General features: G+C 41.2%; 1 protein-coding gene across 4 annotated transcripts in view; it reads left to right on the forward strand.

Annotated features, from left to right (window-relative positions):
- Window positions 1-9,446, forward strand: part of ankrd6b (ankyrin repeat domain 6b) — a 218,230-nt gene extending 208,784 nt beyond the window's left edge. For all 4 annotated transcript variants that reach the window (XM_072553748.1, XM_072553751.1, XM_072553750.1 and 1 more), the window contains 2 exons: window positions 5,379-5,676; window positions 7,705-9,446. In XM_072553748.1, coding sequence (XP_072409849.1) covers window positions 5,379-5,676; window positions 7,705-8,273 — 867 coding nt within the window. In that variant the 3' untranslated portion in view covers window positions 8,274-9,446. The remainder of the gene's footprint in view (window positions 1-5,378; window positions 5,677-7,704) is intronic.
- The last annotated feature ends 5,518 nt before the right edge of the window (window positions 9,447-14,964 follow it).

The following is a 14,964-nucleotide window of genomic DNA, read 5'->3' on the forward strand; positions in this document are numbered from 1 at the left end:
GCTTAATGTTCCAGGGCATCGATGCTATGGAAAGGAACAAAAGAGGGGCAAGAGAGGAGGGGGAGTGTTTTTGAAAAGGAATAACATTATGGCTGTACTTAAGGAGGATATTCCTGGGAATATGGGTAGAATTTGGGTGGAACTAAGAAATAAAAAAGGGATGATCATCTTATTGGAACTGTAGTATAAACTCCCCAGTAGTCAGTGGGAAATTGAGGAAAAACATTTGTAAGGAGACCTCAATTATCTATAAGAATAATAGGGTGGTTATGGTAAGAGGTTTTAACTTTCCAAACATAATGTTAAGGGCTTGAATGGAGTGGAATTTGTTAAGTGTGTACAAGCAACTTTTCTGATTCAGTATGTGGATGTACCTACTAGAAAAGGTGCAAAACGTGACCTATTCTTCGGAAATAATGCAGGGCCAGTGACTGAAGTGTCAGTGAGAGAACACTTTGGAGCCAGTGACCATAATTCAATTAGTTTTAAAATAGTGATGGAAAAGAATAAACCAGATCTAAAAGTTAAATTTCAAAATTGGAGGAAAGCCAATTTTGACAGCATTAGGCAAGAACTTTCAAAAGTTGATTGGGGGCAGATGTTCGCGGCTAAAGGGACGGCTAGAAAATGGGATGTTTTCCCATTTGTGAGATAACGAGAGTTCAGACAGTGTGTTCCCGTTCAGGTGAAGGGCAAGGCTGGTAGGTGTGGGGAATGCTGGATGATTAGAGAAATTGAAATTTTGGTCAGGAATAAAAAGGGAGTATATGGCAGGTATAGACAGCAGAAATTGAGTGATTCCCTAGAGGACTGTAAAAGCAGTAGGAGTAGACTTAAGAGGGAAATCAGGAGGGCAAAAAGGGGACATGAGATAGTTTTGGCAAATTGGGTTAAGGAGAATCCAGAGAAACTCGACAAATACATTAAGTCAAAAAGGTAACTAGGGGGACAGAATAGGGTCCCTTAAAGACCAGCAAAGCCACCTATGTGTGGAACCACAGGAAATGGGGGAGATACTAAACAAGTATTTTGCATCTGTGTTTACTGTGGACATGGAAAATAGAGAACATGGGAAATAAATAGATACTTGTTGAAAAATATCCATGTTGCAGAGGAGGAGGTGCTAGATGTCTTAAGATGCATGGGTAAATTCCCAGGACCTATTCAGGTGTATCCTAGAATTCTGTGGAAAGCTGGGGAAGGGTTTGCTGGTCCCCTTGCCGAGATATTTGTATCATCAATAGCCATAGGTGAGATGCCGGAAGACTGGAAGTTATCTAACATGGTGCCATTATTGAAGAAAGGTGGTAAGGAAAAGCCAGGGAACTGGTGAGCCTGACATTGATGGTGGGCAAGTTGTTGGAAACAATCCTGAGGGACAGGATTTACATGTGTTTGGAAAGCCAAGGACTGGTTAGAGATAGTCAACATGGCTTTGAGCATGGGAAATTGTGCCTCACGAGCTTGGTTGAATTTTTTTGTAGAAGTAACAATGAGGATTGATGAGGGCCAAGCAGTGGACGTGATCTGTCTGGACTTCAGTAAGGTTCCACATGGTAGACTGGTTAGCAAGGTTAGATCTGACGGAATAGAGGGAGAACTAGTCCTATGAATACAGAGGTGGCTCGATGGTAGAAGACAGAGTGTGGTGCTGGAGGGTTGTTTTTCAGACTGGAGGCCTGTGATCAGCAGTGTGCCATAAGAATTGGTGCTGGGCCCACTGCTTTTTGTCATTTATATAAATAACTTGGGTGTGAACATAGTTGGTATGGTGAGTAAGTTTGCAGATGGCACCAGAATTGGAGGTATAGTGGGCAGAGAAGAAGGTTACCTCAGAGCATAATGTGATCTTGATCAGATAGGCCTATGAGCCAATGAGTGGCAGATGAAGTTTAATTTAGATAAATGTGAGGTGCTGCATTTTGGAAAGGCAAATCAGGGCAAGATTTACACACTTAATGTTAAGGTCCTGGGAAGTGCTGCTGAGCAAAGAGACATTAGAGTGTAGGTTCATAGTTCCTTGAAAATGGAGTCACAGGTTGACAGGATAGTGGAGAAGGTGTTTGTTATGGTTGCCTTTATTGGTCAGTGCATTGAGTATCGGAGTTAGGAGGCCATGTTGTAGCTGTACAAGACATTGTTTAGGCCACTATTGGAATATTGCATGCAGTTCTGGTCTCCCTGCAAAAGGAAGGATGTTGTGAAACTGGAAAGGATTGAGAAGAGATTTACAAGGATGTTGCCAGGGTTGGAGGATTTGAGCTACAGGGAGAGGCTGAATAGGCTGGGGCTGTTTTCTCTGGACCATCTGAGGCTGAGGGGTGACCTTCTAGAAGTTTATAAAATCATGAGGGGCATGGATATAGTCAGTAGACAAGATCTGTCCCCGGAGTGGGAGAGTCCAAAACTAGAGGGCATAGGTTTATGGTGAGGGCAGAAAGAATTAAAAAGGATCTAAGGGGCAACTTTTTCACACAGAGGGTGGTACGTGTATGGAGTGAGCTGCCAGAGGAACTGGTGAAGGTTGGTACAATGACAACATTTAAAAGGCATCTGGATGGGTATATGAATATGAAGGATTCAGGGGTATCTGGGCCAAATGCTGGCAGATGGGACGAGATTTATTTAGGATACCCTGGTCGGCATGGATGAGTTGGACTGAAGGGTCTGTATCTGTGGTGTATGCAGTATCTCTACGACTTTGCGACTTTAAGAGATTCCAATAATCCAGAAAATGTGACTTCTCCCCTTCACCAGCACCTCAGCCATGCATTCATCTGCTCTATCCTTCTATTTCTACCCTCACAAGCTGATAGTACCAGGAGTAATCCGGATATGAATACCCTCTAGGACCTACTTGTTAAATTCCTGCCTAACTTCCTATATTCTCTCCTCAGACTCTCGTCTTTTTCCCTTCCTATGTCATTAGTTCCAAAGTGTACAAGTGCCTCCTGCTGGTATCTCTCCCATTTGAGAAAATTCTGCTTCGTCTCTGATTTATTCTGATCCTGGCACCAGGGGGGCAACACACCATCCTAATATCTCACTGTCAGCCGCAGAACTGTCTGTGCCTCTCACTGGAGAGTCCCCTTCCAATCGATTGCTTGGAACCTGGCATTACTCTCATTTCATTAGAGCCAATCTTGGTACCAGAAACCTGGCTGTCCGTTCTACATTCCCCTGACAGTCCATCACCCCATACATTTTCCGAAACAGAATTCATGTTTGAGATGAAGATAGCCACAGGAGACACCTGCACTACTTGCCTCCCCCCACTCCCCCGACCTTTCCTGGCTGTCACTCGCCTGCCCACTTTTACCTGGACCATCTCTGACACCTCGCTCCCCTTCCTGGACCTCTCCATCTCCATTAGTGACCGATTTGACACTGACATTTTTTACAAACCCACCGACTCCCATAGCTACCTGGATTACACCTCTTCCCACCCTATCTCTTGCAAAAATGCCATCCCGTATTCCCAATTTCTCCGCCTCCGCCGTATCTGCTTCCAGGAGGACCAGTTCCACCATAGAACACACCAGATGGCCTCCTTCTTTAGAGACCGCAATTTCCCTTCCCACTTGGTTAAAGATGCCCTCCAATGCATCTCGTCCACATCCCGCACCTCCGCCCTCAGATCCCACCCCTCCAACCGTAACAAGGACAGAACGTCCCTGGTGCTCACCTTCCACCCTACAAACCTTCGCATAAACCAAATCATCCGTCGACATTTCCGCCACCTCCAAAAAGACCCCACCACCAGGGATATATTTCCCTCCCCACCCCTTTCCGCCTTCTGCAAAGACCGTTCCCTCCGTGACTACCCCCCTACGACCCACCCTCCCATTCTGGCACTTTCCCCTGCCACCGCAGGAACTGTAAAACCTGTGCCCACACCTCTTCCCTCACCTCTATCCAAGGCCCTAAAGGAGCCTTCCACATCCATCAAAGTTTCACCTGCACATCCACTAATATCATTTATTGTATCCGTTGCTCCCGATGTGGTCTCCTCTTACATTGGGGAGACTGGGCGCCTCCTAGCAGAGCGCTTTAGGGAACATCTCCGAGACACCCGCACCAATCAACCAAACCGCCCCGTGGCCCAACATTTCAACTCCCCCTCCCACTCTGCCGAGGACATGGAGGTCCTGGGCCTCCTTCACCGCCGCTCCCTCACCACCAGACGCCTGGAGGAAGAACGCCTCATCGTCCGCCTCGGAACACTTCAACCCCAGGGCATCAATGTGGACTTCAACAGCTTCCTCATTTCCCCTTCCCCCACTTCATCCTAGTTTCAAACTTCCAGCTCAGTTACTGTCTCCTTGACTTGTCCGACCTGCCTATCTTCTTTTCCACCTATCCACTCCACCCTCTCCTCCTTGACCTATCACCTTCATCTCCTCCCCCACTCACCCATTGTACTCTATGCTACTCTCTCCCCACCCCCACCCTCCTCTAGCTTATCTCTCCACACTTCAGGCTCACTGCCTTTATTCCTGATGAAGGGCTTTTGCCCGAAACGTCGATTTCGCTGCTCGTTGGATGCTGCCTGAACTGCTGTGCTCTTCCAGCACCACTAATCCACTGTATCTTCAGTTTATCTCCTTCCCTGCAACTGCCATCCACTTCCTAGCTCCTGTGAATTCTTCATTGCCTCTAACTGCCAGTCCATCCAATCCATGCAATACGATAGGATTCACAGCCAAACACACCTCCTGCAGACATAATCGTCAGTAACATGAAACTCTCCCTAATCCCCCATATCCAACATGAAGAGTATATCGCTCTACTAAAGGCCACCTTTGCACCTTTTATTTGAGAAGGCTGCTATTTACCTTGTCCACTTGTTTTACTATTTTGGATTATCTTGTCAAATCTTCCTTCCTTCTTCCTTATTTGAGAGATAATAGTGTTATTGCCTCGAGCCTGCCTTCATTCCAGGAAACCCAAGTTGCATTTACTTTTTCAATGTTTTATATCCACTTAAACCTATTCACTGTTCTAGCATTATCCCGAATAGTTGTCTTCCTGATCTACCACATTGACATGTTGACCATTTAGGGATATTTTCATTCATTATTCTTACTCCATGTTAAAATCACTATATTAAAACATAAAGTACGAAAACTATGCTGATTGTGATTATTGCGGTCAAACATTGGGATTGGTAAATTCTTGAGGGTTGCTGCTTGCCTCTATAACCTTCGCAGAAAAGCTGAGGAAATGGTGGTGGAAGGGTTTTCATTTTCAGTTAAACTATGCATTGAAACTGATGGTTATCCATAATTTGTTACTTCGTTTCTGTGATGTGCTCTTTCTTCAATTGACAAAACAGATCTCAAATTTAGTCTGCTCAATTGTTCCCATCTTCTTTGCAGTCTTCAATGGTGGATGATATGAAATCTTGGTGTATGTCAAAGCTCCAAAATCTTGAGCTCAAGTTATCAGGAGAACTGCGATCAAAATCTGCAACCCCCTCCAGTGAAAATGTGCCAGAAAGTCTAGATCCTGATACCATTGTAAGCAGCAGGGACCACGGAACTGTCCAGACATATCCTGTTACACGGCAAGCAGAAGAACAATCACAACAGCCTTATAGTCTGTTAGATGAATCAGAAGGTGCCAAAGTCCAGTCCCCAGATGAGGTATTAGGCAGACAACAGGATATTCCGCAAGGTATGGAGTTACATCTTGCAAAACTTTATTTCAGAAGCAGCTTAAACAAATCTTCATCCTTTACTGATAAAATGAGGATTGTAAGTAAAATCATGGAGTGCTGCAGCTTAGCACAATTATTACAAATGTGCAGGTGAGGTGAATTGGCCATGCTAAATGTGTTCAGGGATATGCAGGTTGGGTAGGAAATGCATGGTTACAGGGATAGGGTAGGGAAGTGGGTCTGGGTGGGATGCTCTTCGGAGGATTGATATGGACTCAATGGGATGAATGGCCTGCTCCCACACTGTAAGGATTCTACAAAGTCAATGAATTCTGCCTTGAGTAATCAGAAGCAATCATTGAATATCTGAATTAATTGTTTCCTTCTCTTCTAAAATTTGGTTCTAATGGCCACTTAGTTGCGATTTGTGGACAAATATCAGGCTTTTGTTGAAAAGAAAATGTTCTCAGAAGTGATAACTTTGATAGTTCCTTTTGGACCATCTGATAGATTCATCATATCATTCAGAGTAACTATTTCAAATGGTTGTTAAAATAGGCCATCATAGTGTAATCAAACCATAGAGTCATAGAGATGTACAGCATGGACATAGACCCTTTGGTCCCACCTGGCCCATATCCCTCCAAACCCTTCCTATTCATATACCCATCCAAATGCCTCTTAAATGTTGCAATTGTACCAGCCTCACCACTTCCTCTGGCAGCTCATTCCATACACGTACTACCCTCTGTGTGAAAAAGTTGCCCCGTATGTCTCTTTTATATCTTACCACTCTCACCCTAAACCTATGCCCTCTAGTTCTGGACTCTCCTACTCCAAGGAAAAGACTTTGTCTATTTACCCTATCCATGCCCCTCATAATTTTGTAAACCTCTATAAGGTCACTCCTCAGCCTCTGACGCTCCAGGGAAAACAGCCCCAGCCTGTAGATCCTGGTCTTTTACAATTCAATCGTAAAGGCAGATGATCTTTATATGATGCAATCATATCTCAATGGATGAAACTGGAGGACTGGATAACGACTAGAATGTGCCATTGTTGGAATTGTTCTTTGAACAGTGAGGAATGGGAGCATATAGCAGGAACTATAAAGTTTCAAAACCGGTCCGGGAGTTCCAGCAGAGGTATTGCTTGGTATAGAGTGGGTGGGTGTTTCTTTCCAGCAGTCGGATCCTGTCAAATATTCATCTGAACTCACAGGAACACAATAATTTACGTAATTGGAGATTGTACCCGACTAATGCAGCATGTAGAATATTGGAGCAATGCTCTGTAGTCATGACATGATTGAAGATATGGGTCTCTTACTCGTTCCTAATCTGGGAAACTCTGAATCATGTGATTCCTGTGTCTGAATGAATCATAGAGCAGTTTGTGTATCTGCTTCCTTCTAGGGTATTTACTGCTAACCATTTAAGAACTGTTTCTGTCAGTATTTTAATTGGGACTCGCAATCACCACCTACTTCCATCCCATAGTTTCCCTGCAACTAACATCTGGAAGGAGGCATTGCAGCTAGGAAAAGGGTTTCCTTTCTCTTATTTCCAAAAGGGTGAAGAAATTACAGAAACAGCTTCCATCCCAAATTTTCCCCCCTCTGTTGTCATGATGCCTGACTCCACTCTACAAAGCACCAGGAATCCTTAAGGATTCCATGTAATTGTGTTTCACATCAAAGTGATCAAACTCTTCTGCATTGGGTTTAAAGAAATATGGAAGGACAAGCTGAGCTCTTATGAGAAGGGAATAAATTTTGTTTAGTGCAAGGGTGACATTTCCTCTCTGGTGCAGTAATTACTTCTTAGTTTCGGAGAACTCTCAGTTTAGAGAGATATGTCAAGTAGATTATGATAGGAAACACCTCTCAAATGAGGAGCAAAAACATGTTCTTGTTTTCTCCATCTATTCATTAAATTGTGTAGAATGATAATAATCAATTTCTGTAGGAGATGCCTTATTTAGATTAGTAAAATACACTTTATGAAAGAACATGCTTGTCATTTGTAATATTGTGGTTTCTGCAGGAGCAACACAATTGGTATTGACTACTTCTAATTCCTCCTCAACCACTGCCCAAGCAACTTCTCTTCCAGCTGTTCGACCAAAGGAAAGGGCCATTTGTTCTGCTCCCCCTTCTAAAACACCCCAAGACTTATCACCCGTGGAGCAGCCTTTGCCAAAATCTGGTCATGTTAAGTTTCAGACTTCTAGTGAAACATCAGTTGTGAAAACGGACCAAGCAGTGAGTGTTCATCCAGTTCGGGGACACAATCAAAGCAAAAGCACCCAGACAAAAAAATCTCTCAGTGGAAGGCATAGACAACAACAGAGCAGTACGTTGCTTTCTACTGGACAATGCATGGAACAACCTCGCACAGTAGTTAAGGAGAGCGTGCCTGTGCTTGAAATCACACAATATTTTTTTGAGGCAGTTTCCACACAGATGGAAAAGTGGTATGAGAGGAAGATTGAGGAAGCAAGATGTCAAGCTGATCAGAAGGCCCATCAGGATAAAGTCGCTTTGCTGGAGCAGATTAAAAGCTTAGAAGAAGAATTACAGAAACTCAGGACTAAAATGCAGAAAGATAGCTAGCAATTCCAGCGAAAGACACTCCTTCCTATCAAGGAACATATCACCTATGGCAACAATAACTGACACAATATTCTTAGCCGGAGAGTAGCACATAAAAATTAACATAACAAGTGTATGTGGGCTTCCACTGTACAGGAGACTTGTATTTTTAAAATTGCATAATGTTGTTTTACATTTGTTGGTCTCAAGCCACAGATTCAACCTTTCAACACTCTATTTTAGGTCCTCCCTGTAACGTTAGAAAATAGGTTATACTTTATGTTTGTCAAAACTAAGCATGAAATAAATTCACTGATAGACCCTTACAGCTTTGTATAGCACAAGTTAGTAAATTATTACTCTTGGAAAGTGTTGCAAACAAATATATTCTGATTAAATTCCTTTTACATTGTACCATGGCAGATTAAATGTTGCACATTGTGTATGTCAGCATTAGTGCTATTCACAGGTTTAATATGGACTCAGAGAATTTTAAGAAAATGCACATGACAAATATTATAATTTGAAAATGAAGAGAATTACATTTAATATTTTGTATTTGAATCGCATAAATTAGAAGTTGTTTAAAATCGATTGACTAAAATGCACAAGGTAATCACTGACATACCGTTACTGCTGTTAGATTCTGGCAAGTCCATCGCACACTGTGACAAACAGAATACAATGAGGTGAATTTAAAGTGGATGTAATCACGGATATAAGTGACCAGAAATTTCTGTGGAGATTTCTGCTTCACGTGACTCATGTGCAGGTGCATCAACCAAGTTGAGAACCAACCACTCCACAAATTCCACTGTGTGGTGGGGGTGGGGGATAGTGGTTGAGATTTGATAACATTATAGTTTTTCTGTTTTCCAGCATTTACAATGTATCTGATCTCAGTCATCTATAGGTTAATGTATAACAGATTAGGCAGCAGCTCAAAGTAGATTTGAAGATTTAACAGTAAAAGAACCAACTTTTAAAAATGTGCACTGTACACAGATTTGGATTATTGCATACATTTTTTCTTTGACTCAATTGGTTTCAAAGTCTCTTTGCTATAAATTACTAACACTAACTTTTTAGAATTTAATCTATTGTGGGATGTGGACACTGTTGGAAGGCCAGTATTTGTTTCCCATCCCTCATTGCCTTTGAACTGAGTGGCTTGCTTGACCATTTCAGGACAGTTAAGAGTCCTGGGGGCGGGCGGGCGGGGGGGGGGGGGGGGGGGGTTGAGGAGGCTAAATCCAAATACACAGGTAAAGTTCTGGGAACCGGGGTACAAATCCATCCATGTTGAAATTTGAAATCAATGAAAATCTGAAATGGAGAGTCCAATGATGACCATGAAACAATTGTTGATTGTCAGAAAAGCTTATCTGTACACTAATGTCCTTTAGGTAAGGAATCTGCCATCCTTACTTGGTCTGGTTTACAGTCACAGGTCTGTGACTTCAGATCTACAGAAATGTGATTTGACTTATCAATTACGAATGGACAATAAATGCTGGCCTCGCTCGCGATGAATGACTTTAAAAAATGATTTTGACAAAACCCAATGATAGTTTTATGAACATCTTTTCTGAGATTAGATCCAGATTTTGTTAAGTTGAACTAAATTCCACAAGCTGCCACGGTGAGATTTGAACCCATGTCCTCAGATGAATACCTGAGTCTCTGGATTACTGCACTGATGATATTACTGCTTCACTACTATCTCCCCACTTCTGGCACTGTGGATGATGAGTTTCCAAATAGGATTTCTATAATATTTTTATTTTCTGAAGGGGAAAGAAAGGATGTCAAGCCATTGGGATAGTATCAGAGGAAATGTTTTGACATTGTTACTATTGAAGTAGAGAAACTCTAGTAATAGTGTAAGTGAATTTTTTTTTGCAAAGTATCAATAATACGAGCGTTTAATGAAGCGCATTTTAAAATGTGTTAGGTTTCCCACATTATTGCTTTCCGTCTTTAGATTAAGAAATGGTACGCATGTTGAACAAGCCAGAATCTGTCACCCACAACATTCAGAAGTAGAACATTCAGGTTAGGTCTCGATGTGAATGGTGCTATGGCATTCCAGGAAGAGGGAGGGAGCTGAAACAGGTGAGAGTGAACTCGATGTGTAAGGGGCCTGCTGAGCTTTTATGGCAGCCAAAACATTACTGTATAAATGGATCTTAATAAAAGTTAGACCTACTTGATAACCATTAAAAGGGAATGTGCAGGATCATGAGCATACTCATTGCTTTATCACCATTCTGAAAACCTGCAGTACTAAATAGTCTTACCAGATATCCATATTTCACAATTTGGCAATAGCAGGGGGCCCACTTGAGACACAGTGGTAGTTTCCAAATCCCTGGACTGGGAGACTCATGTTCAAGTTCCTCCTGCTCCAGAAGTATGTAATAAAATTTCTGAACTGGTTGTTTAGAACATTAGGTTTAACAATTGCAGGTATGTGCTTTCCTAAATTTGTAGCCCTGTTTATTATTGTCAAAGTTATTTGTTGCCACAACTGCTACAAAAATTAATAATGCTGCCAACTGTGGTTGATCACTGAAATGGTGGCCAAAACAGCAAATGGAACTAAAATAACGATAGAAGTTGCAAATATTTTGATGATATCGTGCCTGATACTAATCTTCAAAATGATAACTTTTTCATTAACCAGGAGATATTAAATATTTTGCTTGCTTTATTTAGTTTACAAATGATAAAACACACAAGTGCAGTGGTTAATTATGTTATTTGGTCTGTAAAATTTACATCCCCAACTGCAAATAATTGTAGTTTAGATTCAATGAGTTACTCATACTTTTGCAATAAGAAGAACTTAATGTTGCGAAGGATTTCAATTTATAAGTAGCCAGTAGCTTTGTTAGAAGTACTGACCTCCCAACAGCTACAAAATGCTGTTTAGAAAATAAATTCCATGAATGTAGTAAATGTATGTCACAGTACTGATGTTGAAAGGTCTTGTTCATTTTGTACAGAAATAATTTTGATCATGATGCGTGTGTGATGTTCGTTGGATAGCAAGACTTTATTGTAAAGCTGTCTCTTTATACCAATTTAGTATTGTGATTTCTGCATAATGCACAACATCATGGTTGAAATAATGACATGGACATTTCCTAAATTTGTGTGAGACATTTATAATATTTAAAGATTGAGTAGAATAAAAAATCATCATCAGAGATCATTGGATGAAACTCAACCTTGTGCAAATTCTCTGGGATTCACCGTTTCTCAGCGCAAGACCTGTCAAATTGGAAGTCAATGCTTCCCTCATTTATAACAAGCATTAAACACACTGCCTTGCAAGTAAAGATCCCAATGTTGGTTGACAGGCCCCACATGAAATTGGTCATCAACCCTGTTGAGTTTGATCCTCATATGTTCTAGGTAATTAGTGGACTAAAAACTCGAACTCGTGCCACAAACAGGTAGGACACTGGTTTAGTTGCATTTCTGTGAAGCCAGAAGAAGCTGAAATAATTCAAGCATCACAAATAATAGTCCAAATGAATGCCAGTTTGGTCTCTGCTTACCATACCTCCCAGTTTCCCACCTAGAGTCATAAAGTCATACAGCACAGAAACAGACTCTTTGGTCTGATGTCAACTCGGTATCCTAAACTGGTCCCATTTGCCTGAATTTGGCCCATATCCATCTAAACCTTTCCTATTCATGTACCTACTTAAATGTTGTAATTGTACTCACTTCTAACACTTCCTCTACAGCTCATTCCATACATGCACCAACCTCTGTGTGAAAGATGTGCCACTCAGGTCTCTTTTAAAGCTTTCCCCTTTCACCTTAAACCTATGCCCTCTAGTTTTGGACTCCCCTACCCTTGGAGAAAGAATCTGGCTGTTCACTTTATCCATGCTCCTCACTATTTTGTAAACCTCTATAAGGTCACCCACCAGCCTTGGATGCACAAGGGAAAATGTCCCAGCCTATCCAGCCTCTCCTTATAACTCAAACCTACCTCAGATCTGTGTGCCAGCTTAGCATAAGAGCCAAGCAAAATACCTAAGGCATTCACTGGAGATATGCATCTGATTCCCAATCAGACCTGTCCAGTTTCATACAGATGACATTTGTTCCATCCATTTTGCTGAATTTGCTTCCATATCGTTCAACCCATATTACAAGTGATAAGTTAGTTATTTGGATCTACAACAGTCCAAACATCCTACTCAACATCAATAGAATAATTTACCTCTCATCACTGTCCGGTAAACAACTGGATGCAACCTGCAGATACAGTATTGTGACAAGCGTTATGTTGATATTTTAAACAGGTCAGAAAAGCTGATTGAGCCACTGTGCTCAAACACTGTACAGTGTTTGTCTCATATCTATTACTTGCTTGTAAGTTGATGAAACATCTATAATAAATTTCTTATGTAATTTCTATATATGCAATGAGAAAAAAGTACTCCCAATTTCTTCCTTCAAAACAGTATTTTCTTAAAACAAATAACGTAACCAGGTTGTTTTTCCATGAAATCATTCTACATTTATTCCTATTTAAGTCTACATGGCGTGATCCCTGAAGCAACCCATGTCATGATCTTGTGTATACTTAATGTATTATTAAAAATATAATTTTTTTAAAGAAGCCCTATGAATTTCAGATTGTACAAAATACATAAATTGTGGAGAAGCTTTTTTTAATTTTGCTGTGAATTTGGATGGAGAGAGAGAAACAAATAAATCAACGTTTGTTTAAAGTTCTCATTTCAATGTTACATTGACTTGAGGATCGATTACTGCAACAACTTACATTTATATAAACAATCGCCTATGGTTCTCTAGCATCTGTAACATGGCAAAACATCCAAGGCTAGCACTTCTATTCCCCTGCTAGTCCAGTTTTTACCTTAGCAACATTGGCAAACATGCCCTCAGGTGTCTTGGTCATTAGAATCCTGGATGCTAACAGCGCAGAAGGAAGCCTTTCAGTCTGTCATGTCAACACCAGTCAACAAAGATCTGACTACACTAATTTCATTTACCAGCACTTGGCCCCCAGAAAGCAATAGCAATACAAGTGACTGTATAAATACTACTTAAATATAATGAGTTTCTGATTCAGCCACTCTTTCAGGTAATGAGTTCTAGATTCCCACTACCCTCTGCGTGAAAAAAGAATTCTCCTCAAATCTCCTCTTAGACTCTATCTCTTACCTTAAATCTATATCTCCTGCTAATTGACTCCTCCACTATTGGAAAAAGTGCTGATGTATACAACCTATCTCTGTCCCTCATTATTTTAGACACATCCGTCAGGTCCCTTCTCAACCTTTGCAGCTCCACAGAAAACAATGCCAAAGCACAGGCAGCATTCCGGTGAGTTTGCTCTGCATCCTATCTTGTGCAATCACATCCTTCCTATAATGCAGTGTCCAGAACTGGATGTAGTACTCCACTTGTTGCCTATGCCGTGATTTATATATGCAGTTCCAGCATAACCACCTTCCTATTGTCTTCTACACTTTGGCTAATGAAGGCAAGTATTCCCGTATGCCTTCTCAACCAGCTGATCTGTCTGCCCTGCTATCTTCAGGGATTTGCGGCTATGAACATCAGGCTCTCCTTGATCTTCAGTACTTTTCAGGTACCTACCATTCAGTATACAAAGGAACCTCGATTATCCAAGTATTGGATGATCCGAAGAAGATTTCAAGGTCCTGCAAAAACGTTACATCAAAGAGGTAAGTGTATTCTATTTCCCTGTACTGAAGAAGATGGGAAAATGTTGGCAAAAATAAAGAAACACAAGCAGCTGAAGCATCACCAACTGGATGTTTTTTAGGTAAGGGTTGTTACATAGCCCTTTACAAACGTAAGTGTTTTACAGTAATCCTGGTTCATTAAAAAAAAGGCAGAGAACGTAAATACATGCGCGAGGAGGGGTTTCCATCTTTCTATCATGAGACTGAGTTCCCGGAAACTGATACTGTCAATGGTCTTGCAATCATTGAAGCTGTTTGGGACCTTGTTTAATGCTGGGATTTCATGGAAAGGGTTTAATTCTTCACATTTTAACCTGTAATTTGCAGACTGCAAAGATTAATTTGTTTAAATGGCAGACTCATTAAAATGATAGATTTAAACAAATTCTCCAGTAGAGCACAGCATTAGATCAGTATGGCTTCCCCTGTTTAAGCTAAAATTGATTATCCGAATAATCAATTATCCAAACAAAATAGTGCCTGCCCATCTCGTTCAGATACAATTCCTCTGTAATCAGTTGCCTTTTTAGTCTTCCCAAGTGCATCACCTCACACAGTTCTGAATTGAATTCCATTTGGCATTGTTCTGACCAGTCCATTAATATCTTCCTGCGGTTAACAATTATGCTCTTATTTACCATCCTACCAATTTTCGTCTCATTCACGAGTTTCTTGATCAGACATTTAAGACCAAATAATAAATGTACACCACAAACAGCAAAGCCCCAGCAATGAGCCCTGCAAAACCCTAATGGAACCAAGCTTGCCATTAGAAATGGCCTTTGACTACCGACCTCTGCTTCCTACCTCTAAGACAATTTTAGATCCAGTATGTGACTTTGCCTTGAAATCCATAGGTTCTTACTTTTGTGATCAGTCTGCCATGAAGGACCTTATCAAAAGCTTTATTGAAATCCATGTACACCACAATAGGTGCATTACCCTGACAT

This window comes from Chiloscyllium punctatum, chromosome 3 (assembly GCF_047496795.1).
Source record: "Chiloscyllium punctatum isolate Juve2018m chromosome 3, sChiPun1.3, whole genome shotgun sequence".
NCBI lineage: Eukaryota > Metazoa > Chordata > Chondrichthyes > Orectolobiformes > Hemiscylliidae > Chiloscyllium > Chiloscyllium punctatum.